The following is a 24,959-nucleotide window of genomic DNA, read 5'->3' on the forward strand; positions in this document are numbered from 1 at the left end:
GATCATTTCCGACAAAATTACGGGCGTTGCATGCTGAAGAAATAAACACGATATCTTCGGGTTACATGGTCTAAAACACCGTATTATATATATATATATATATATATATATAATATATATGTATATTATAACTGTTGTCATTATTTCCCAAAGAACTGCTGCCCTGTAGGTAGGGCGTAAGAATTGTACCCGCTGCCCCCAATGCATGGTTATAAGAGGCGATTAAATTTGGGATCTTATCTTTTCTCTCCTTTTGAGCAACTTCTTTCTTCCTAATGTCTCCATTGACGACACCCACTTTTGGCTTTAGTTTGGCGTCCGATGAACTCTACATTACTCAAAATCTCGAAAACGAGCCCCTGTGTAAATGAAGCTTTCATACCTAAAGTCTGGTGTAACCACCGGAAGTGGCATGTAGGTTACGTAATACTGTCCGCGGGGTACCTGGTATCTTTGGTTTTTTTTCTACAATGTAACTATTACATTTTGCTATATATAGAGTACCAATCCTAATTATATAGTAGACAGAATAAAAACATTACACTTTCAGTTACCCTTCCTATCTAACTGCTCAACCGTGACTAGTTGATAACATGTTTCGCTAATCAATGATACTAAATTATCACGTAATGAATACAAGTGACATATATGTACATGTTATGATTGAGACTGATTTGTGAAGCATTTATAAACTGATATTTCATTGTATCACTACACACTACACAATCTAAAGTAAAAGTTGTAGAACTCTAAGAATGTACTGTCTTTACAATGGCGTGTTTTTGAGGAATGTGGACAGTGTTTCGTTATTGAGAGGAGTTTACGTGGAGATTAATTAGAAACCAAGCTAATTCCATGATGGAAAGACATTGCTTATCCTGGTCAACATGGCGTATCCTGCTCGTGTAAATCATTTAGTACGGCCAGTCATGTTAAAGGGGCATTCCATCGTTCGGACATCACAAGCATGCACTATTTCTGTTGGTGATATATGAGTGTCTGTGCCTACATGTAATGAAATTAATGCCGAAATGTACAAGAAAAAGGCGTAGCGTATACAAATACCGTATGGCGTATGTCTTTGCCGTAATTAGTTATACTTCGAGTTGCATTAAGACTTTTTAGGACTAAATACTCGAAGAACTTTGGTTTATCTTGAGAGTAAAACTGCCTTAATAATGTAAAGAATATAACTTTTACTACTTGGAAAAAATACATATTTTCCAGTAAGTCTAATTTTGACGACCTAAACTTTATTCAAACGGAGGAATGCCCCTTTAAGGTCAGTCATGGTTAAATTTAGTTATTTAGTGGATTATATCACATCACAGCCACCCGACCACACGAGTGCCCACAAAAATGTCAACCCGTACTTAGTCAACCTCGCTGGTAACGCCATTCTGATATACAAGATTTGTCTCCCTTCGTTTTACTCTGTCTATCTAATCACAACTTTCATTTGGGCTTTTCGGTAAAATGATAGTTCAGATGCATCACAGGGACATGACCCCAAATTCCGTATTTATATAATAAAGCATACATGATGGATCGTGGGCTGTGAATATGGCATGACACGACGGGAATTTGTACTTATTATATAAGATTGACTAAATGTCTCATGATATATAAAATAAGATAAATGCTCACTTATGTAATTTCACGGTCTATCGATACATGTCTAAATCTGACATACGTGTAATAAGATGTTTATTAGCTAAACAAATTAAATAAGTAATAATTTTAAATCAATTTATCATATATTAATATTTATAATCTAAAACCTCACTGGGTTATAGATAAGAGTCTACAAGTCTTTACTGTGGCCACTAAATATATACACATAACTATGATTAAATTGCCTAAGTGCGTCGGCTGCTAATGATTGTATTAGATTAAAACATTTTGACGCATGCATGGAGATTATCAATTACTAATAAAAAGTTACTCTTGGCGAAGGATGCCACGTGACTATATGCATATAAGGAATAGGATATGATTATATATTTATATCTCCCCCTTCCTCGGCTTAGTAAACTCGGGTTGCGAATAAATTAGCATATACGCAGTGAAAAAAGGCTAAGTGGATTGGTAAGAGCGGAAATCGGTAACATGATAATGACGTCGTCTCTTTGTGACGTTACCGGAACGTCAACTAGACGGCGCCATTTTAAAAGGACTGATCAACGCAATTTTAGCGTTTACTCCTGTTACTCGATGACCTCTGCACTAAAAGCTTACGTCAAATAAGTCTTTTGTCAAAAACTAAACTGAATATTGCGGAAATTGGTGCATACTAGTATTTAACTCCTCCGCGAGGTAAGCTAACAACGAATGGCTGAAGCTCACAGTTTTTAGAGAACATTTGACCACTTCACTACTAAATCTGTGTCAATACACGCTGTGCTTGACAACCATAGTTAATCCGAGACGGAAATTGTGGATTGTGAATATATCAATTAATTAAAAACGTAAAATACATTAAATAATAATGTTGAGCTGTTTATTTTAATCATGTTAACAATAATGGTGTCTTTACGTAGATTCACTGGAACTATATCATCTTAGCAACCACGACTGCCGTAGTTACCAACGTCGCATCATACCCTGAATTTTATTTTCTTCGTACTGTATGTAACGGTTTGTTTGATGAAAATATAAGGATTGTGCCTCATTTTGACAGCATATACGGTAGTATACCCGCAGTTGGCAACGAACATATCCCATGGAGCGCTGACGCGCTAACCATAGGAAATGTTCGTTGCCAACTGCGGATATACTACCGTATACGCAGTCAAAATAAGGTACAATCCTTAAATAAAACCATTCATTCAATTATATATACACTGTACATAATATATTTGTTACAATACTAAATGTAGATTATTTATCATTTACGTACCTCAGTGAAGTACTGGGTTGTCATAAAGCCGGGCCGATAAAGACACGTCTTCATTTCTACTATGAAATTTGCTGACGATCTAAATATGGTTATTATAAACGCTTACGTCAGATCTAAATTAAATAAATATCAACATGTAGCGACAGGCTCATTTTTTGCAGAACATGCTTTATTTTTTAAAAGATAATTACGATTTGCATGTCCTAATTTGTAAAGATTATTCTAAATTTAAACCTTTTAAAATAATTAATCAAATTTAAGAACATCATTTTGATTCAGCCCATTGGTTTGAAACATTTTCACGGATATAGTAATCATTACTGATTTATTGATTTCGAAAATTACGTACATTATTAAAAATATACAAATAGATTATAACAACCATCCGGTTTTAGGTTAATTACGGAAGTGTATTAATTTTCTGACGAATCCGCATATTTTACAGAACTTTCCCTACGTTCGCAGACGGAGGCGAGGTGTTCCGATAAGCTTTTCTTTGCGATTGTTGCATAAGCATGTACGAGTTAACTCCCCTGTGTCACATTTAAACCCAAGTGTCTGGCAAATCCCGGACAAACCGGTTCGTTTGTTTTTAATATAATATTACAGCAGAGACTTATATATATATTGACGGACATCCAGATGTTGATGCGTTGTCTACGCGACTTGAAACATTCAGATTCAAAATATCTATGCAAAAACTGTAGATGTCACTAATTGTTTATATCAATATTAATGTAATGCTGTGACAATAACAATATTTGTTTCGTCTAATGGTATTTGGTTTGTTTTACACTTTGGCGCTCCAGACTGACCTTTAAACGATCTATGTATATATGATTAAGCTAAGTGGGCAGCTCTCACACGGGACACCGATCTACGTCCCGACAAACTTGTCCGCGGTACAGGCTCATGTTTGATTATTTTCTCAAATACTGTACCTAAACAGTAACAAAATGTAAGGTGTTGTGAATCTTTTTGTAACAAAGCGCATGATACTTAAATTGAAATCACTGCCTACGCTGGGGAAAGAACTCGTCCCCGAGTTTCCAGCTAGAGATTCTCGAGTCCCTACGTAGACGCAATGTCAAAGAGTGCATGATTAATCAAATTTTAATCTAGTCTTACGCTCAGCCGATCCAGATAAAAAGAAGATATCTTTAGCCGAGCGGTATATTGCGGCTATAGTGTTTACCAGTGTTACATTTTTCATCGCGCCATTATGGAAATGTGCTTCGAAAATTAATGATAAAAGGCAGTTATCTTTTCATATTCATATTAAACCCTCGTACTGTTTTCCGTTCTGTGGCATTCGTCTTAATTGCTGTTCTCTTTCTCTCCTATGTTTTACTTCACATGGATTTTAGCTAAAGCTTATATGAATTAAAATTGCTCTCTTGGAGGGGGAATGGGTATTTTATCGTGATTATACCCTCGTTCGGTTTTCCGTTCTGTGGCATTCGTCTTAATTGCTGTTAATTATCTTTCTCTCCTATGTTTTATTTGACATATAGCTATTTAAAGCTTGTGTGAAATTCAATTGCTCTCCTTAAAGCACTTGGTCTTATTCTCTTGGTACTTCTGCAGTATTCTCCATGTAATTTTATATATTCGTTAATATTTTACCCACTTTTATCGATTTTGAATTTGATTTATGATATCGTTAGATCATCTACTGTACCACTTGACTCTGGATTTGACTGACCATGCTGTATGCATTCAAAACAATATAATATAATAATAATATTAAAAATCTGGATCGGTTTGAGGATTTATCAAATACAAAATAATATATCTAAGCTAAGCTGCGAGTTTTAAGAGTTCGACAGATGTAACAGTCGCAAAAATATAAATTACATACGTTACAGGCCCATCGAACATTTTTATTCATAAAAGGCTATGCCACGTGTGTTCTACACATCCGGTTATGTTGCATTGTGGGACTCGCTGGATTTTGTCGCCATATTTTTCACCGGCCGTCAGGACGTAGATCTCATATTTGCAAGGCGCATAGGTTGCACCTGCAATTATGACAGACGCGGGATTCTTCAAGGTACTTCTGTGAATTCTGCTGTTTTTTAGATGGAATGTTTGCCGGAATTGATTGGCATAAAACGTCGAGGTCTGCTTACAATATTCAAGTTTCGATTTCGTGTCCCTTGGCTTGGCTTGGCTTGTCGCCACTACTGACACGATCAGCTAGTGGCGTACCTCATTTCAAACGAGTATTTCATGTAGAGCATAGGATTTGAAATTATTCTCGATATGTGAGAGTAGATATCGAGGATAATTTTAACTGTTTTGTTAATGACCAGATCCCTATGTGTAGAGATAGCTTAAAATATTGATTCTGGCGAGCAAACATATCGTGCCTACATTAGACAATAATTGTCATTGTGATAAGTCATTACAGACAAGCCCAATGATTTATCCCATATAGAGGAAAAGGGCATTATTAATGCATTACAATCTAGAATGTTACATCTTAATTAAGACCATAATAATAAATTATGTAGGCCAGAGCACACTACTATATGAAAACGTGGAATTATCCGACACCGTTTGATGTCGCTAAGAATTTGGTGCAAAAACAATAAAAATTGGGTGCAACATAACACTTACCTTACATATATGGATCAATGAGATATTTTTTTACCCCGGAACACCCATCTAGGTCTTCCATCCCATCCGTATACACCCGTCCGTATATACCCTCGCTTTACGCTAGTCAAAATTTTATACTTGACTCAACGCCATAATGCCTAATATGTAGGTTGTGGACGGCCTAATTACCCTAATCAAGGTGCGATGGAGCGAAAGGGAAAAAAATACAACATTTATTTTTATATAGTTTACCCCTTATAATTTATAAATAATGAAGTTTTGAATTTCATATAACAGGTTTTGGAAAATAATAAGCTTAGTTTTCTTAATTTAAACTATGCAAGAAGAAAAACACAATAAATCATATATTGTGGTCTTTTCGGTCCATTGCTTCCGATTCGGGTGGTTATTCGTACTGTCTCTTACAAAATGGCGGGTCAACAGTGTGAAATTTTGACAAGCATAAAGCGAGGGTCTATGCGGACGGAATAAAACACCTAGATGGAACTAAATGGGTGTTCTGGGGTAAATAAATATCTTATTTATCCGAAAACTCTGGGGGCCGAGTGGTTAAGGTGTCCCGACACTTTATTACTAGCCCTCCACCTCTGGGTTGCGAGTTCGAAACCTACATGGGGCAGTTGCCAGGTACTGACCGTAGGCCGGTGGTTTTTCTCCGGGTACTCCGACTTTCCTCCACCTCCAAAACCTGGCATGTCCTTAACATAAAACTCTGACTACATGTCCACATACCTGTGACAATACGTACACAGGCCGAGATCTTCATGGCCAAAGTTGACAATCTGCTATCTTAATGTTGAAGATGATATTCAGTGGTAATTTGAAGTGGTCAAGTTTTCTTTCGCATATTTTTTTTTGTCTGGACTGCAGATTTGTGTTTATTGTACTCTCACTGAGGATTGGGAGGGGACAATAGGATTGTGTTATGTTCAGTTCGTGTTAGCTTGTCGAAGCTCTAAGTCATCAACTGCACATATTTGTGAATGTTTTCTCTTATAGGTCAGGCATTGTGTCGTATACCATAACTAAGTCAATTACCTATATTTTAATACCAAAGAAACATTGCTTGTTTCTAATGATAATAGCAGTAAAAACTTGGGTCATGAGATCACTTATAGGTCAGGTAGCATGTCGTGTACCAAAATAAGGTCACTCACCGTACAATTTGACATAAATCAAAGGATGTATACTTGGGGCACTACATATCTAGCTGCCATGTATCAAAAGTAGGTCAGAGTTATTTTAACCTACCAAATGGGGAATTGTATTTTCTGAATGAACTTTTGTTACCATTTATAGTTTAAGCCTTGAGGCTTATCCTGCATATCTTTTTGTCTGATGTGTTAATAAGACACAGGGCATCCATTATACCCTTAGGAGTATCTTTTCGACCCCAGAATTATATGACTCTAGGTTTGAAGATATTAGATGTTAGTTATGTCTATTTGATGCTTCACATAGAATGGAAACTGTCATTTAGGTTGCTGCTGTATTTTACATAACTCCAAAATGATTTGGTGTTATTTTCAATAAGTCCCTTTTAATTTTCTGTGATGATATTTATGTACAATATTTACTTTTAACTTGCACTTTGACTGGAATGCTCTAAGCCTGTTTGGTTCCCTGGAGCTCCTAACCATCTGCCAAAGATCTAGAGCATTGTTTAGCATTACTAATTATCAGTGTAAATAGTTTGCAGGGCAGTATGTCTGTAACATATATATATTGTTTTGCTTTCAGGGCACTAGTGCCGACCAGGACAACAGATTCTCAGACAAAAAGAAGAAGTTGATGAAATCTATGAAGTTTTCAGACGAGTTAGAAAAGAAGGTACACACTAAATAATGATTTATGAATTTTATTTGTAAAATGAATGTAGTCATTTTAGCAGCGCACTCGTGAAAGACAAAAAGATAATTGTCACACTTGTGAAATATCTTTGACAATATATCTGTGATGGTAACGACCTTATAACAATATAAGTAACTTAAAGTGAATTCAAATGTTATTTAATGAGATTATTTATTTCATAGGTGGATATGTCAAAAGTGAACGTCGACATCATCAAGCCATGGATAGCACAGAAAGTCACCGACTCACTCGGCGGATACGAGGATGATGTTATAGTGGAATTTGTTTACAATCAGTTGGAAGAAAGGGTAATTTTTTTGTATGTTTTATAACTGTTAAACAGAATGTCTTTCCTGCAAATTGATCACATGTGTTAGTAGTGTGTAACATGATTTATATAGAAAATAGATTTTATAACATTAATGTAAATGTTTGAAGTGTTTGTTGCTACGGAAGATCTGATGTTTGCCTATATGTTGTAAATTGACTGTCTTCGTATAGGTCCACATAATCTTTTCTAGGCTAAAGGGATCCAATGAAAGCTGTGCAAGAGTAAAATTTAAAAAAAAATTATGTAAGCTGGCTTAAAGTAAATTGTGTGCTACTGGTTTCACCTTCTAAAACTAAAATTTGGAATGTAGGGGAACATTGTTTTATTATAATGTATGCTAGGAGTATACACAGGGCAGCCAGTTAACACTAGAGTTTTAGCTATTTCAGAAATCAAATCATTATTTTTCAGAAATATGAAGGGTCAAAACATTCACATCTTCGCTAGCAAAGGCTTATGATTATATTACTTCATGGAGTGTAACGTGATCAGAAACCTTGGCTAGCAAAGATGAAGCATAGATCAAATAGACATTTCCCTTCAAAATAATATATTGAGTCAAAACTCATTTTTGGGGAATCAAAAACATACTCTTAAATGTGTACTGGGTGCTTCTGATACGTATACTGGTGGGAATCTGCATTGTATGTTTATATGCTAATGATGAAGATAACTGATTGTACAAAGTAACGTCAGTTTGACAGGAAACCAGAAATATACAATTTATTGATAGGCTGTTTACCAGGTATATTTAATGTTTGTTTTACTCTTTGACGGTTCCTAAAGTATACACTTTTCAACTTGAGCTGTCATATTTATACACATATGACGTGTAATTGGAATGAATGATAATTATATGTCTTTATTTTAAACTATGTATAATACAAAATAATTTACTTGCTCCGATATTCCAGATAATTGTGTGCAAGTGTTTTATTTTAGTGTTTTGTTTTTATATTAAGTGAATCAACAAATTAAGACTCCGATTGGTTGTCAAAAATATGACAGAAATATTGAAGTATTTTAGATTTCAAATTAAGTATTTTAGATTTCAAATTAAGAATTTTAGAAAAACATCGTAGTTTTATAGGATTAAATGTTGGTAGCAAGGTTTTGAACTAGTAACAGGATTTTGTGGTTTGTGGGATGAGGGTGGTGCAAAGATAAGAGTGGCACTAGATTTTAATGGAAGGGGAATAGATCTCAGAATTAATATATATATGTGGAGATATTGTTACTACATTTTATCATATATATTTTATATTGATGGATATATGTTCAGAGGAATGCAAGGTTATGCTTTTGCAGATGATCCTCATATTTATACTCCATGTATTTTTGTATTATTTTGTATTAAGGCCTTATTTGAGAATTTTCTTTTTCAAACAATTTGTTATTATGATTCCATTGATGATGACAATTTCACAATTTTTCCTCAAAATTGAATATATTTAGCCTGTTTTATCAATGATTATGTATTTATATGGGTATATATGTAGTTCATGAAAAGAACGAGCAAGCATTACAGGTATGAAGATATTCTTTTCTACTTTTTATAAGATTCAGGGATGATTGAATTAAATACAGAGACCAGGTTCTCAAAAGTTAAAAAGTGTTCATATGTGCACCAGATTGTGTGACAAAACCTAGTGCTGTCAACGAGTTCAGAAATATCACAAGTGTTAAGCTTATTTTTCTCTTAAATTATTTATTTCTTTTTGTATGTGTCTTAGATAAATGTCACTGAAAGTTGAGTTGTGTTATTGAAAAGATGTGTACATTTTGAAAAAAAAGTATGTGCCATGTTCCTGTGTCCAGTAACTTATACATACGATCTGTTTCCTCTCACAATCAGAGAAGATCATTAAAAAATCGCCTCCCCTGATTGAAATCACTCAAAGAAGGGCTTCCTAGCAGGGTACACTCTACCGGTAATAGTAAAATCTTAAATGTCTCGGAACCAAGGGATCCAAACAACAGGCCCATGAACACAATCATGAATGAATGATTGCTCTGTAGAGAGGTTTTGGTTAGTATTCCTTTTTGTCAAGTTAAGTACAATGTATATGCATCTACAGAAAATACTAAGCTGTCGTTTATCTTGGTCCAGACGGAGTTATAATTTCGGAAGGAAAGCAAGATAGGTAGTTTGACAATTGCATGCTTGTTTTATACAAGTTAGCAACTTAGCATGTAGTTTCTTGTGAAAATAATAACAAAAACAAAATGGCACTTTCTGCAAAGTTTTAAAGTGTATCAAGCTAGTTTTTCAATCGGATGTTGTATTATCATGGATTCATATTATACAGCTGCCTAGCAGATGATTATAATTTATAAAGATGTTTATAACTGGAGATCATTTCCTGTATTCAAAATATTGTTTTATTGATATTTCCCTATATATGGAATTCCCTTTATTCTTGAAATTTTGTGGCAGCTCCATAAAATTTTACTCTATATCGTATTTAACAACGTTTAGATAGTAATTTTTATGAAAAAAACCTCTGTTTTTACAACACACACAAATTGAGACTTGGTATCAAAATCATGGACATAATAAAAAAAAATTGAAGTAAAAGTTGTTTTATGAGTATAAGGTCGAGATATGGTTACATGCTGTCACTATTTGGAGAATATAATCGTGATATCTGATGGTTACATTTCTAATTTTACAGCTTTTGTTCATATTGGGAACTTTTCATCGATACACGGAGGATTCACCTTCATTGCAGGCAGAGATCTTGCTTCATCGGAAAGGAATAAAGTTCTAACTGAAAGCCTCAAACAGTGTGTTTAATGCACTAAGTGTATTCTATCAATCAATTCCATGGATATTTACCCGGACTGTCCACACAGTCATACTTGTTCCTCGAAATGCTGGGATTGTTGCCAATTTTCAAATGTCTATCTCTTACAATCTGGCTTTGTTTCTGGCACAAGATGCTGCATACACATGTATGCATAGATCTCAAGTTAGTTACTTTACAGCAGATAAATTAGCGACTTCCTCTTAAAACATGCAGTTGGCTTTTTTCAATTTCAAAATTTTATGAAATTGTATTTCAGTCTCTTTTTTTTTTCGTTGTTTCATATCTACAAATTCTTAGAAGTAACTTGAAAATAATAAAGAAACATCTAATATCACAACTATTTTGATATTGAGAAAATCTCATTTGAAGCAATTTGTCTGAACGCCCGACCTTCCCCGTTTGTACACTGCAGTATCCGGATCCAAAAGAGATGCAGATCAACCTGACTGGCTTCCTTAACCCAAAGAATGCCCGGACCTTTATGCACGAATTGTGGGAGCTCCTTTGCAGTGCGCAGGAGAACATTGGAGGGATTCCAGAAAAGTTCATAGCACAGAAAAAGGAGGAAATTAAAAAGAGACAAGTAAGTACAGTGAATAGGAATCAGTATAATGTCTAGCTTTGATACCAAGTACATTATATAGGAATCTGTATTATCTATGACATTGGGACTAAGTACATTATATGGTAATCCATATTATCTCTGCTATTGACACTGAGAACAATGTATAGTAGTCTGTTTTATCTGTGACCTTGACACTGAGAACATTTTATAGAAGTCTGTATTATCTGTGACCTTGACACTGAGAACATTTTGAAAGAATCTGTATTGACAATGCTCTATATCTCCTTAATAACTCTTTTCGTACTTTGTGTTCTTTCCGGACTCCATACTGGAATAGGTTATAAGGCTATAAAATAGCAGACTACATTTGCATTTTTGGTGTGTTGTTTTTTCCATATAGAAACACAAATGTTAGTGTTATCTAACTACATTATTGAGAAATATTTAACTATATAAACACTCTTTATATGTCATTACATTGGATAATTGTATGTGTTGGCCTGTTGGGTCCTGTTTTCAAGAAATCAACACTTAAATAAAATTAGTTGACAACGGCGAAGAGTGAGCACATTTTTATAACGGTACTGAAAGAGTAAGGTACACAAGCGCAGTTTGAAATTAAGCATATAGCATTTGACATATCTTCAGATAAAAACGATGTAGGGAATTTGCTTGATGTTTGCTTGAACCTTTGTCACGTCATAGGCTGAAAAAGAACGAATCCAGGCAAGTCTAAAGAAAAGTGAAGAACAGATCAAGGAGGCACTGATGAAGGAAAGAAAGGAGCAAGATAACAAAGAAAAAGAAAGATCTCCGTCACATCGGTAAGTTTCAAATAAATCGAAGGGGGGGCAGAAAATACACAATTCTGAAATAAGCCACAAAATTTTGAGGAAAAATTGATGTTGTATTACTTGGAGACAAAATACATAAATTTTGAGAAAATGTGATGTAAAATGACTGCAAACCCCTAGCCATATATAAGAATGTAACAATTCAAAATAAAGGCAAATTCACTGAGAATAATACAGTTTGTCTTTTGTAATTCATCTGATCACAATTTTTGAAATTCATTTTTATTGCAATATTGAAATGTTGTTTTGCTAGAAAATCGAGGAGTGCCTCACCTAAACCAAGTAAAAGCAGCAGTGATAAGAATGAATCTGAAAATAAAGATGTTGCCGAGCTGCAAGGTGGGAAGGATTCGACAACATCAGAGGCTAAAACACATGAAAATGGGGAGAAGGCAGAGTGAGTGCTGGCGTACCTTTTGTCAAAATATTTCTGAAGAAGTTTGAACTGTTTGAAACTTTTTACTGTGTGTTTATAATGTTTTTTTTCGTGTATGTGCGCTTAATAACACTTGTTGAAGTTGTAGAACTTTTCTGTTTCTGAAAGAGTAAAAGTCTTCATAGCAGAGGAAATTGCTTCAGAGCATTATAGATTTTAGTAAAGGAATAATTCATGTAGTACACATGTAAATGCTTTACTGCAGGAATGATGACAAAGAAAAAAATGCTGCAAATCATAAGGATGGTGACAAAGAAAAAGATGTGGTTAAAGATGAAACCAAGGAGGCAGAAAAGAAGAAGAAGTCGCGTAGCCCCAGTCCAAGTCGCAAGAGAAGGTCTAGGTCTAGATCGGGGGATCGGCATCGGCGAAGGAAATCTAGGTCAAGGTAAAAGTCTCTCAGCATATTGAAAACTACTGTAGAATAAATTGTAATGATTTTCACTGAAATATTAATTATGACAGTCAGTGAATATGATACAGTTTCAGATGTGTTATAATAGGAAAATAAAAGAGATAAATCCAGAATACAAAATCTGCCTTAAGTTCTGACAGTAGAAATTTTGACTTTTTCAAGGTCAAAGAGGCGATCACCAGGGAGGAAAAGGTCCAGATCTCGATCAAGACGTAGATCACCTCGACGTTCAAGGCCATCTCCTAGGCGTAGATCATCTCCATATCGCAGAAGGGGGTCATCTCCAAGACGGCGGCGTTCACTATCACCAAGACATCGTAGAAGGCCTTCTCCACGAAGATCACCTTCACCCAGACGTCGTTCTCCTCGAAGGCGTCCTCCTTCACCGAGGAGGGACAGGTCACCAATTAGACGTCGCCGTTCACCAAGCCCAGACCGCAGGAAACGTGCCCCAAGGTAACAGTACCTTTGAGATAGTTCAGAGTGATTTATATAAATCTTGTTAACAAGGTTGAGTTTGCCCGAAATAATTCTTCTTACTTTATGAAATTTGGTCCACATGATCTGACAGTTCATAAATTATTTATTCACATGCAAATTCATTGATTTTTTTTCTGAGGTTTATGGACCTTTTCAGGATCTCCATAGATGAATTGTTTTACAGACCAGTGGTTAGAATCTTAGCCTGTGTCTTACCATACTAGTTTGCATTTCTTTAAATCATGTAAAATGATATTGTTAAATGAAATGTGATTATGATAGGCCAACTTAATTGTGGTTTTTAACAATTTTCTCCCTACAGTAACAGCTCTGGTTCTTCTAGTGGATCAGAAGACTCATCACCTCGAAAACCATCTGGGAGACCATCGTCTTCTGTGAGTACAAAGTATTTACATTTCCTTAGAATGAATATTTTCAAAGGGAAATGTGAAAAGGGGCCATCAGAAATAGAATATGTGCTCAAAATATTGTTTAATAACAATCAATTCAGTTGTGTAAGAAAAAAGTTTTTTTTTTCAAGCCATTACTTAACATTCTCATTGATTATGGTGATATTAAGAAATAACTATCAAAATGTACAATTAGTTATAAATTATTCAATTGTTTTGTTACAGCTTGAACAATATAAACCAATTAATTGGTGATCGTTTTGAAAACTAATACTATCAGGGCAATTTGAATTTGATTTCTGATCTTTCTTCAATTTTATGTTTGATTGCTTTGATTCTTGCACAATACATCAAATTGAGCCTTTGAGGTACATTTCAAATGATGTGATGTTTCCTTTTGTACAGCCAGGAAAAGGGGATAGTAGTGCTGACAATGCTGATTCTCCTGGGAAGCAGGGAGTACAAAAAAGAAGAAATTATCGCACACATGATCAAGATGCAAAATCGGACACTTCCTCATCTTCAGATGACTCATCATCTGAGGATGAAGCTCCAGGTGATTAGAATTAGGATTCTGTTAGAAGGAATGAATGTATTTATTTGATCATAAAAAGTTGGGTTTGGAAATGCAGAACTGAAAAACATACCTTTCTCGCATCATATTTCATTCTGTTTTAATTGAAAGATAGATATTTAGAAAAATACCTCCGAGTACCAAAGTCAAAGACAATGCTATTTATAGAAAATAACCAAACAGAAACTTATTTTAGATTTCAGAACGAGCATTGTAGTTGTTTATTGTCTTGTTAAACATTCTGTTTTTTTTGCATATTGAAAAAAAAAAGTATTCTGCAATACTGAAAAAAATAGACATTTGAAAATAGTCATTATGTTTGAATAACATTTCAAATGGTCACTCTTTTATAATTTTGTTAGCTGTGAGAGGCCATGACCGTGATGGGCCCCCCTCATATGGTCGTAATATGCGCAGATCAATGTCCAGAGAAAGAAGGCGCCCTTCACCTTATTCCAGGAGGTAATATTTACATTTAATGAGTATTACATACTTACATTGCTAGATTAGGGATGCAATGGAAAAGTGCAATGAAATTATACTCTCTCAAATTAAATGGGATAATTAAGATAGGAACGACGTTTTGTATCGGAACATAAATTCCTGCCAGAGTTGTGCCTCTCTGATTATGCACTGGTACTAATTTTGATGTTGGAGCTTGAGATATTGGTTATTAAGCCCTTGGCTTGCAGTTCTAATTACAATTAATAACTGGTGTTGAAGAAAGTAGTAGAATTTAATAATAAAAAACCCATATTAATTCATGTAAGAAGTCAGGTGATCTAACAGAGTTTTTTTGTGTTTGTAGGTTTTCTCCCCCAAGAAGACCAAGTCCAGGTCCCTGGTATGGAGGCAGGAGGTCTCCACCTCGGTATTCTCCACCTTGGCGACAGTACCGCCGGTCACCTTCACCACCTCATCTAAGGTATCAACTTAAGTAAATTTTATATTTTCACTGATCCAACTAAAGGTTTACATCTACCCCACCCCAGGACTCCAGGTTTGGTTAAGGGGTACCACCCATAAAATTTATTTAATAAATTACACAGAAGAAATATGAAGGCAATCCAACCATGTATAGAAGTGATTTAATGTGGAGTCCTTGGGTCTGGTAGATATTTTGATGGAATAGCCCAAACAAATTAAAAGCCGAGTCTCTTAGTTGAGAACTAATTTCTGTTGTAAGACCTGATGTAGACATGTTTTTGATATTAGTAATTAAACAAGAGGAAGATAATAATCATTTCTCCACACTTGACATGCAGTAAATCAGGGACATTCTAAAATTTCAGGATGGACAGACGCAGAATGGGTCACTCTCCCTCAAGATCTCCGCCACCATACCAGGGAAGGAGGATGAGGTCACCACCAGGCAGATTCAGTGACGAGATGAACCGACGAAGATTATCTCCTCCTGATCGTCGTCACCAATACTCACCCTCTCCACCTCCTCAGCGTCGAAGAAGGATGTCACCAGACTCTCCTCCTCCACGTCAGAGAAGGATGCCACCAGACGATTCGCCACTCCGCCGAAGGAGAAGAAATGTATCCAACTCCCCTGAGCCTACCAGATGGCATGCTGACAGGGAAGATTCATCATCTTCACCTCCTAAGCTGAAGAAGGAGCGATCCCCGCCACCGAGAGGAAGGAAAAGGTCACCTGATTCACCCCCAAGAAAAAGAAAAGTTATCCCCAAAAGAGAAAGAGTCTCTGATTCAGAGTCTCCACCACCACTTCCCAGAGAACAACAGCAGTCTGAGTCTGAATCATCATCTGGGTCACCGGAGCCTCCACCTCAGAGAAGGAAAGGCAAACCCACAAGGTCTGTCTCCGGGTCTCCTTCACCACAACGTGTGACACGAAAGAAGATCTCACCATCCCCACAGCAGAGGAAAGTCAGAGAGCAAGGGTCACCGCCACAAAGGAGACGTAAACAGGACTCTCCGCCGCCCAAACTTAGGAAGAGGGATACATCAGAGGATTCTTCTTCCTCATCAGAAGGTGAGGCATCTTCCGATTCCGCTCCTCCTCCCCCTCGACAAGCAAAGCGACCTCAGAAGTCTGCATCACCTGGCCCTCGAAGGTCACCTGTTCCAAAAAGAAAGCAAAGATCTCCGTCCCCTGAAATACAACAAAGACGTAGACACTCCCCGCAACGTTCCTCTCCTGTCCGTTTTCAAAAGAAACGGCAGCAGATGTCTCCCAGTCCTTCACCATCACCTCCACCAAAGCGCCGTGACTCCCGTATGAAAGACTCTCCTGAGAGAACCAGACATGCAAGGCAGCAATCTCCTGCTCAAAGAAGAAAGCAATCTGGATCTCCTGTCCGACAGAGAAGAAGACAATCTGGCTCTCCACCTCCGCAAAAGAGGAGACAATCGGATTCTCCACCCGCACAAAGGAGAAGACCGTCTGTATCGCCACCACCACAAAGGGGGAGGCCATCTGCATCTCCAGCTCAAAGGGGGAGACAATCCGGCTCACCACCACCACCACGACAAAAGAGGAGACAACCATCTGATTCTCCTCCACCTCCTCGAAGGAAACGACAGTCTGATTCCCCCTCCCCTCAAAGGAGAAGGGATTCTGAATCACCTCCCATACAGAGAAGAAAAAGGTCAGAATCTCCACCTCAAAGAAGGAGAAAACCATCAAACTCACCTGCTCAACGAGGTAGACCATCTCCCTCTCCTCCCTTTCAAAGAAGCAAACAGACCCGCTCTCCTCCTGCTGCCAGACGACAGAGGGAATCACCATCCCCTGATGCTCCACGTCAGAGGAGGGGTAGGCCATCCCCAAGTCCTGAGCCAGTACCTAGAGGTTGGGGAGATGAGAGTAGGTCAGGTCATGGAAGGGAGTACAGAGGTGAGGATGTTCAAAGGACCATTACTATCAACCAAGGCAAGAGAGAGCGTGATGGAGAAATTTCTCCTGCACCTCAATCCAACAGGGGTGGAGGCTTTATGGATGGTGAGGACAGTCTTAAGAGGAGGACTAAGGACAAGAGCCCAATGTCAGGGAGTGACTTTGAGGTAATAATTTCATAAAGAGGAATGCAGTAATCGACAGGTTATGTAAAACTAAATTTAAAACAGAATTAAAGTTTAATATGATCAGAAATGATGAGAAAAATACATAAAAGATATGAAGTTAAATCTTGTAGCATGTTTACAATATTGACAGAATTTTTATAAAGAACCATTTAGTGGAAGGGAATTAGATAATAAACATATCCCCATGATGTCTCTCTTTAACTGAATATGTAACCCTGCCACTATGTATAATAAGCTAATTATTGTTGTAATTTTCCAGATGTCAGATGATGCTGCAGGCAAAAAGAAAAAGAAGAAGGAAAAGAAAAAGCACAAGAAACACAAGAAGCACAAAAAACACAAGCACAAGAAAAATAAGGATGGGGAAATTGAAGAGGGGGTAAGAATATTTACAGCTTGCACGTATTTTATTTATCTGTAGATAAGCATGTACATTATTTTAAAGAAAATTTCAACCATGTTTGCCAATGTTTTCTTTTTTAATGGCAAGGTTTGCCTGCTTTCATGACAGGCGGGGCCTGCTATAGCTCAGTCAGTTAGAGCATGGCCACATTATCTCTGGTGAAGATCCAAGGTGCTTCCTACCCATGTTTGTGTTTCTCAGAAAGCGGAGAAACAGGCCAGTCTGTGCTATCATGACTGTGTCTTTGGGCAAGACACTTAACCCTAATTGCTCTAGATGGCATGAGCTGGGCCTCTCATACGTTCAGTGAGGTAGACACCTTCTACTACAAGGAGACTCCGCCTTAAAATGACCCTGGCTGTTCACAGTACCATAAACCCAGTCATGACAGACTTCATCAGTAATTGAAAAATGTTGTACCATGTATTTCGACTGAAAGTTTTAGCTCTGGAAATAAACACCCAATATAAAAGTTGTTGTGTTAAATAGAACTGATTCTGTTGATATTTCTGGTTTGGTTTTGTAATGTTAAACATTCTCTTTTCTGTTTAACAGGGATCAGACAGCGATGAGGAACCTGCCGAGCTGGAGGAGAGAAAGCTGAGAGAGCGAGCTCTACAGTCCATGCAAAAAGCTAACTTAAAGGCATCCGAGATGTCAAGCTGATCATCATGCCCATTGGAAGATGACGACAATCTAGTGCAATTGCTATAGACTTATTCATACGTTTTCTTCGTACTGGATTTCATTTTTTTCATAAGAATAAAAAAAATTAAATAAAGCTATTGATCATTATACATTTCAAGATCAACGAATGACATACTGGTTCTTGAAATGAATCATGTAATAAAAAAAAAATAACATGTATCATTGTGCAGATATGCTTTTAGTTTTAATTGTTACATTTCAATTCACCATTTCCTGATAATTACAGGGTGGTGTTAATGTAAATCTAGAGTACGCTGGTGTAGCTTGCTTCAGAATGTAGCCAGTTCTTTGTAATTTGTGGATCATGATTGAAATTCACCATTCATCTTCAGAGAAAGACTGTACACTGGAAGCATATTCAATAATTACATCAAATGTAAATCATGCTTAATTTTGTATACAAATTCATGTAAAAATATGATGTACAAAGTACTATATCTTATTTGTATCAAGCAGCGCACTTTTTGAGTTGTGCAGAGACTGTTGACTGTATATATGATATAGTGCTGCTCCATTTGATATCTTATTATTGTTAATGATAATTTTGCCATACTTTTTGTGGTGGCAACCTGATAACAAAATAAAATGTGTGTGAACTTGACATTGCTTGTTTTTAGCTATTGCTATACTCCCCAGGCCGAGGTGGCCGAGTGGTTAAGGTGTCCCGACACTTTAACACTAGCCCTCAACCCCAGGGTTGCAAGTTAGAAACGTACTGACCGTAGGCCGGTGGTTTTTCTCCGGGTACTCCCGCTTTCCTCCACATCCAAAACCTGGCACATCCTTAATTGGCCCTAACTGTTACATTTTAATAGGACGTTAAACTAAATAAACTAAAGACTAGACTAGACTAGACTAGACCTTTCCATTGGCACTACATTTGTGGACCTGGTGACCATGACCTTTAACCATGACCACAATATGTTTGTGTACAGTATATGATAGGGCTTTGATATTTGACTTTTGTTCCTTGTGACGAGGACTTTCCATTTGTACTATATTTGTGGACCTGCTGACCTTTACCTTGACCTTTGTCCTGCTTTTAAAAATGCCAATTCTGAATTGCGACCCACTTGGCGAGCTATGTTGTCTTGTGGTACCAAGTGCCAGTGAGCTTATGCTATGGTGATGGATCTGTCGTCCACTTTCCAATTTCTAAATTATTCTAGAAAAATATAAGCAACTGGGAAGTGATATTTGGCCAAATGGTACCTTAAATAGATAACAATAAAGTAGTTTCCTTCTTTGAATGATCTTGACCTATTCTCAAGGTCACAGGGGTCAAATATTTTAGAACATTAAAAAATCTTTAAAAGTTTCAGAATACCCAGGGGCCCGATATTTGGCCAGTAGGTACCTAGGTAGAAGGCATTCTATAATGTTTACAAGTTACCTTAATCTTTTTTTCAAGGTTACAGGGGTAAATTGACCATTGACAAGCTTTGATGAAGGTCAAAATGTAGGTCAGTGACCTGCTTTTTGAAATATGACACATTGCCTCGCTTAGAAAACTCAAACCCTAAGTATGAAGTTCCAGTGACAAGTCGTGTGTGAGAGCCTGAACAAACTTGTATGATATAAGTCGAAATGAAGCATAGTATAACCTTTTAGTACAAAAGTGACACTCCCCTCGCCTACCTGTAAGTAAATCCATGTCCCAAACATGGAGTTGTGGTGATAAGTAGCTAGTGTTCAAGATAAAGTCTGAACATTTTTTTTCCCTTTGATTGTATGTCAAAGGTCAAAATTTTAAGATTGAGTGACCCATGAGGTTCCAGTGACATAGTGTAGGAGATGGTGCCTGGACAAGATCAAGTGCAGAAGGAGGATGGATGGACAGACCGAAGGACAGATGGACACAACTCAAAATTACATTTACCTCCCATTTCTGATTTAGGGCTATCAAACAAGAAAACAGAAACCAGTTGACTAGTTTTGGAATTCAAAAATTGCTACTCCATGCAATTTACACATATTGTGCTATATCTGACATATATGCAGGTTTTGCTAAAACATCTAAAAAAACCACAAATGCCTCAAAAACTATTTTTGACTGAAATTTAATGATAAACATGCAGAAAATATTAATTGCCAATTTAAACCAGACATTTGCTAATTAAAATCAAGTTAAACATTCAATAATAAAAATAAGAATATCTCACAAATTCAAACAAACTCAAGCTAAACAGTAATAACTCTAAAATAACCAATGATTTATATTTGATACATTTAATATAAATACATGTAGTATATTTTTTGCAGTTTAAATTCTTCATAACAAATCAACAGAATCTTGACTATAAACATATTTGTAAAAATGTTAAGAAAACAACCAAAAGATTAATAGAAATATTGTTTATTTTAAAAAAGAATGAAATTTTATTGCCATCAATAAGTTACTATACACTTTGCAGAAAATGTTTTAAAATTCAGTAAATATTAAAAACTATGTACTGATTTTTTGTCTGATTACTTATGGTAATGCTTTAATAGACTATCGATTCATTTAATGGTGTGATTTATTGGAGAGTGTTGTTGACATGTTTCGGCTATAGAGAAGCCATCATCAGAACCAATGATCACGCTCTCCAATAAATTGGACCGTTGAATGAATCTACGTGTTGGGCTCACAGTTTTTACATTCACAATTATTGATAGAGTTATTGATGATCTGCAAATCCTCAAGATGCAATTGTCTTTTTAGAAAATTTGTTAAATGGAGAGCATACTTTCAAAAAATGACATATTTTTTGAAGGGGCGACTGTCCGAATGGGTTATTTTCATGAAAATTTGCCAGCGTCTCGGACAAATCAATACTAATCAAGAAATCGCAAAGTCATGGTATCTGATTCACTTATAGTATTTCAGAAGACTGTATAGTTTCTTATGGAAGACCGGTGTATGTCAATTCTGTTTTCCTTCATTAACATTTGTAAATTATATTCTATCCTTCCACAATTATGTTTGGATCACAACAGTAAAACATAACTAGAACTGTCATAATGAGGCTCGTACCACAGCACTATATGCAATTTCCATGTCATTTGTTCTTTTCTAAAATAATGTTCTAGATATTACAACTTTATACAAAAGCCAAATTCAAGAATATAGTAAGTTTTTCTTGAATGTACAGGTTTCAATATCACTTTACTATTACACATCTCAAATATTCTGTTACAAATACATGTACATGTCAGATTTTGCATGTTTGTATTTCATGAGATTATTACAATATTTATACATACCATTACTAAAATCAAGTATGGTATGCAAAGTTATAGCCCTTTGTTCACAATGCATGTGCAGCAATATCTTGATCATATCATCAAACAAGAGGCCCATGGGCCTTAACAGTCATCTGACTCTAAATTAAAGACCCTTATACTATTGTAGTATGCATTCTCTGTAGCAGGTATAGTGGCACTGTGGGCCATGGTGGCCATCTTGGACATCTTGGAATTTGGATCAACCCGAAAAATAACAAAACTTGATCAAGACTATCTCAGGATCATTTCTGGTAAGTTAGAGCTCAATCCCACAGGTGGAATTTGAGAAGAAGTTTTGAATAGGTGTTGTTAAGGAAAACCATGATTGTGCAATCATGTTACAAAATGGCCGCCATGGATGCCATGTTGAAGTTTTTACGAAGCCGATAAATAATTACACTTTGTAGGCTCTCTTTCCTTAGCATCATCACCAATTTACAGCTCAATGGCACCTTCGAAACTGGAGAAGAAGTTTAAAATGTGTTTTTCAAGATGGTTGCCGTGGCGGCCATCTTGGATTTCTGACCGACCTGAAAAATAACACTTCCTCAGGACCACCCCAGGATCATTTCAGGCAAGTTTCAGCTCAATCTCACCAGTGGAACTTGAGAAGAAGTTTCAAATGTGTTTTCAAAATGGCGACTATCTTGGATTTCAGACTGACCTGAAAAATAACAACACTTGGTCAGGACCATCCCAGCATCATTTCAGGCAAATTTCAGCTCAATCCCACTGGTGGAACTTGAGAAGAAGTTTGAAAAGTGAAAAGTTTACGCACGGCGCATGACGACGGACGAAACATGATGACTATCGGGTCAGATGACCTAAAAATGAACTGCCCACAATGAATATATTTTGGATGTTAGTAAATTGTTGTTCATTCCACAATATGCAGAGTTATGGCTCTTGAATCAATCTTGACAATGGAATGTTTGCATGTAGGGCAAATGACTGATGTGCACTATTACCGGTACTCTGCATTTTTTATGGAAATGTATCAAATTCATCTGTTCAAAGATACTAACGTTATTTTTATTATAGAATACAAAGGCAGTTACAATCAGTCTCTTTTTCTATGTAATGATCACAATATTTTAAAAATTGTTAACAAATTCAGTGCTTGTCGGCAAAATGGTACAGTTTCTTTATTGATTTGGTTTCACTTTATATAAAAAATTCAACTATTAGAATATGTGTATAACTGTATCATATGATTAAGTATTCCGGGTGCCAAGGTCACCATCAATATACATAATATTGAATAATGGAAGTAATTTGCATGGATATGAGTGTATTTGTTGCATTCTACTTTTAAGAAAGCGGATCAATTCATTTAAAAAAAATATATAAATAAATGAAGATTTTATAAATTAATAGTGTAACAAAAAGCTATACTATGTACCAGGTACTAGGTAACTAAAAAGAAAATATTCATTTTATGTCGTAAAGATGCAAGTTATGTCATAGTGTATAAGTACATTGTACAGGTATAGTATTGTATTGCTTTACAGCCCACCGACAATTTGTGTCAGTCAGAACCAAAACTGTGCAGGTATTCATTATTATGTACTGTATAGTTTTCAACTAGAACTATATTGCCATATTATACTCATTTTAATTATTTACACACTAACAAAGGCCGTATACTAATTTATCTTCTTCAATTTTACAAAATTTAATGTTCCAAATATTTCCATGTATAACCGTAGTTTAATCAACACTTAAAATATTCTAATCTGTGAACTCTGTTACTGTGTTTATATATTTACTTAAAAATAAATAAATAAAAGATGTTGACATCAAAATCCTTGCTCATTTTTCAGAATTAAATACTTATATCTTATCTACTTGTACATGTATTTCAATATACAGTAGCACCATAGATTTAAACAATATTTGCTATGAGGCACTTTTGGTAAGGCTAATCATTGCAACATTTTGGCATAATTTCCTGGTAAATGAACTACATATAAATCATTTATACACCACTCTGATATTCACTAAAGCACAAGAATACTAAATATACAGAGTTAATTAAAACTGTGACAGCTGTGAATACAATATATGTTGCATTTAATTCTAAACACAACCATTCTTTATAATTATAACGATTCAATATTCAATTACCAGTGACACATGCTGTGACATTTATAGGCAAAAGAACAACTTTTTTTTTTGTACATGCACCATATAAAATTAACAACTGAACTTACAAGGCATTACAATGTATCTCGTTATTAGACCAGTACATGGGAAGTTTATATTAAATTTTATAGTTTTTGGAAAAAGTGTTGCTTGAAGATTTTTTGAGAATTTTTCATTTTTTGACATGTTGGCGTTCATATGATTCAGTTAAAATTTTTTGGAAAAGCTGCAGTCACAAGTTCAAAAAATGTGCTATGTAAAAACAGATTTCATCAGGACACTTACATCAAAAATACAAAAAAGATTGGGGGGGGGGGGGGACAAAAAACACACAACACTGGGACAACTTTTTGCATCAATCTACAAGATAATATCTACAGACAGATAAATAACATCACAAAAATTAACACAGATGGTGTATACATAGTGATCAGCAGTAAGATTCCTTTTCTAGGGTCCCAGCTACAAATTTGATCACAAATGTAAACAGATAAACAGACACCAAATACATTTACATTAAATTCAACAACTTAAACAAATTAAACATGTAAAACTTTTCACAGTATTGACTTGGTCCCAAAACCCAAAATATCAACTTGGAATAATAATTAAACAATGTATTCAATTCTTGTCTTGTCAGAAGTTTTCTAAAACAGAAATTGATTTAACTATTCCTGGTTCTAGTAATAATCTGTTAAGCTATCTTGCCTTTTAGTAAACCTAAAAACAGTAGCAGATTCTCAAATTGTTCAGTTCAGTGGAACTTTCCTTCCTCATTTTGTGAGACTACAATTACGAGGACATTGGATTGCTTTGTTGAAAGTGTGTGAATTAATGAGTGTATGGTGTCTTGCAGTGTAAATAAACATATTTATACTTTTGTAATCAATTTTTTCAGTCTTTCATTTCTCATATCAACAACTGACACTTGGCCCACATTAATACCTAGTAAAGATCATTCACACAGTTTTATCAATATCAATCATATATTATTTGTGTTTCAAATTCAGAATACTGGTGTAGTATGGTATTTTGACCCCCATGGTATTTTGACCCCGGGGTCAAAATACCATTATGGTAAAGTGACCCCCCCCCCCCCCCCCCCCCCCCCCCATATTAGAGTCACTAAAAA

At 35.9% G+C, this 24,959-nt stretch overlaps 1 protein-coding gene across 8 annotated transcripts; it reads left to right on the plus strand.

The window, feature by feature from the left end:
• Positions 1 to 4,822: 4,822 nt before the first annotated feature.
• LOC117327280 (serine/arginine repetitive matrix protein 1-like) lies at positions 4,823 to 19,016 on the plus strand. Of its 8 annotated transcripts, XM_033884198.1 has the most exons (16): positions 4,852 to 4,952; positions 7,265 to 7,354; positions 7,558 to 7,683; positions 10,382 to 10,678; positions 10,929 to 11,099; positions 11,787 to 11,905; positions 12,189 to 12,332; positions 12,577 to 12,759; positions 12,949 to 13,242; positions 13,589 to 13,661; positions 14,082 to 14,232; positions 14,613 to 14,712; positions 15,059 to 15,175; positions 15,543 to 17,283; positions 17,564 to 17,683; positions 18,263 to 19,016. In XM_033884198.1, the coding sequence occupies exons 4-16, from the start codon at positions 10,607 to 10,609 to the stop codon at positions 18,371 to 18,373; spliced, it is 3,396 nt and encodes a 1,131-aa protein (XP_033740089.1). In that variant the 5' UTR covers positions 4,852 to 4,952; positions 7,265 to 7,354; positions 7,558 to 7,683; positions 10,382 to 10,606; the 3' UTR covers positions 18,374 to 19,016. The 8 variants fall into 8 exon arrangements, with proteins under 8 accessions (XP_033740087.1, XP_033740089.1, XP_033740092.1 ...); XM_033884196.1 differs by lacking the exon at positions 10,382 to 10,678 and having other exon boundaries at positions 4,823 to 4,952; XM_033884201.1 differs by lacking the exons at positions 4,852 to 4,952; positions 7,265 to 7,354 and adding an exon at positions 9,562 to 9,735.
• The last annotated feature ends 5,943 nt before the right edge of the window (positions 19,017 to 24,959 follow it).

Source organism: Pecten maximus, chromosome 5, assembly GCF_902652985.1.
Source record: "Pecten maximus chromosome 5, xPecMax1.1, whole genome shotgun sequence".
Lineage (NCBI taxonomy): Eukaryota > Metazoa > Mollusca > Bivalvia > Pectinida > Pectinidae > Pecten > Pecten maximus.

What these genes read in the sequence shown, in the direction of transcription:
- LOC117327280 (XM_033884196.1), top strand. Translation starts at nt 4,929, where the DNA reads ATGACAGACGCGGGATTCTTCAAG. An exon ending in GAAAGATCTCCGTCACATCG is followed by an intron (nt 11,906 to 12,188) that starts GTAAGTTTCAAA and finishes TTGTTTTGCTAG; the next exon opens with AAAATCGAGGAGTGCCTCAC. An exon ending in CTGGGAGACCATCGTCTTCT is followed by an intron (nt 13,662 to 14,081) that starts GTGAGTACAAAG and finishes CCTTTTGTACAG; the next exon opens with CCAGGAAAAGGGGATAGTAG.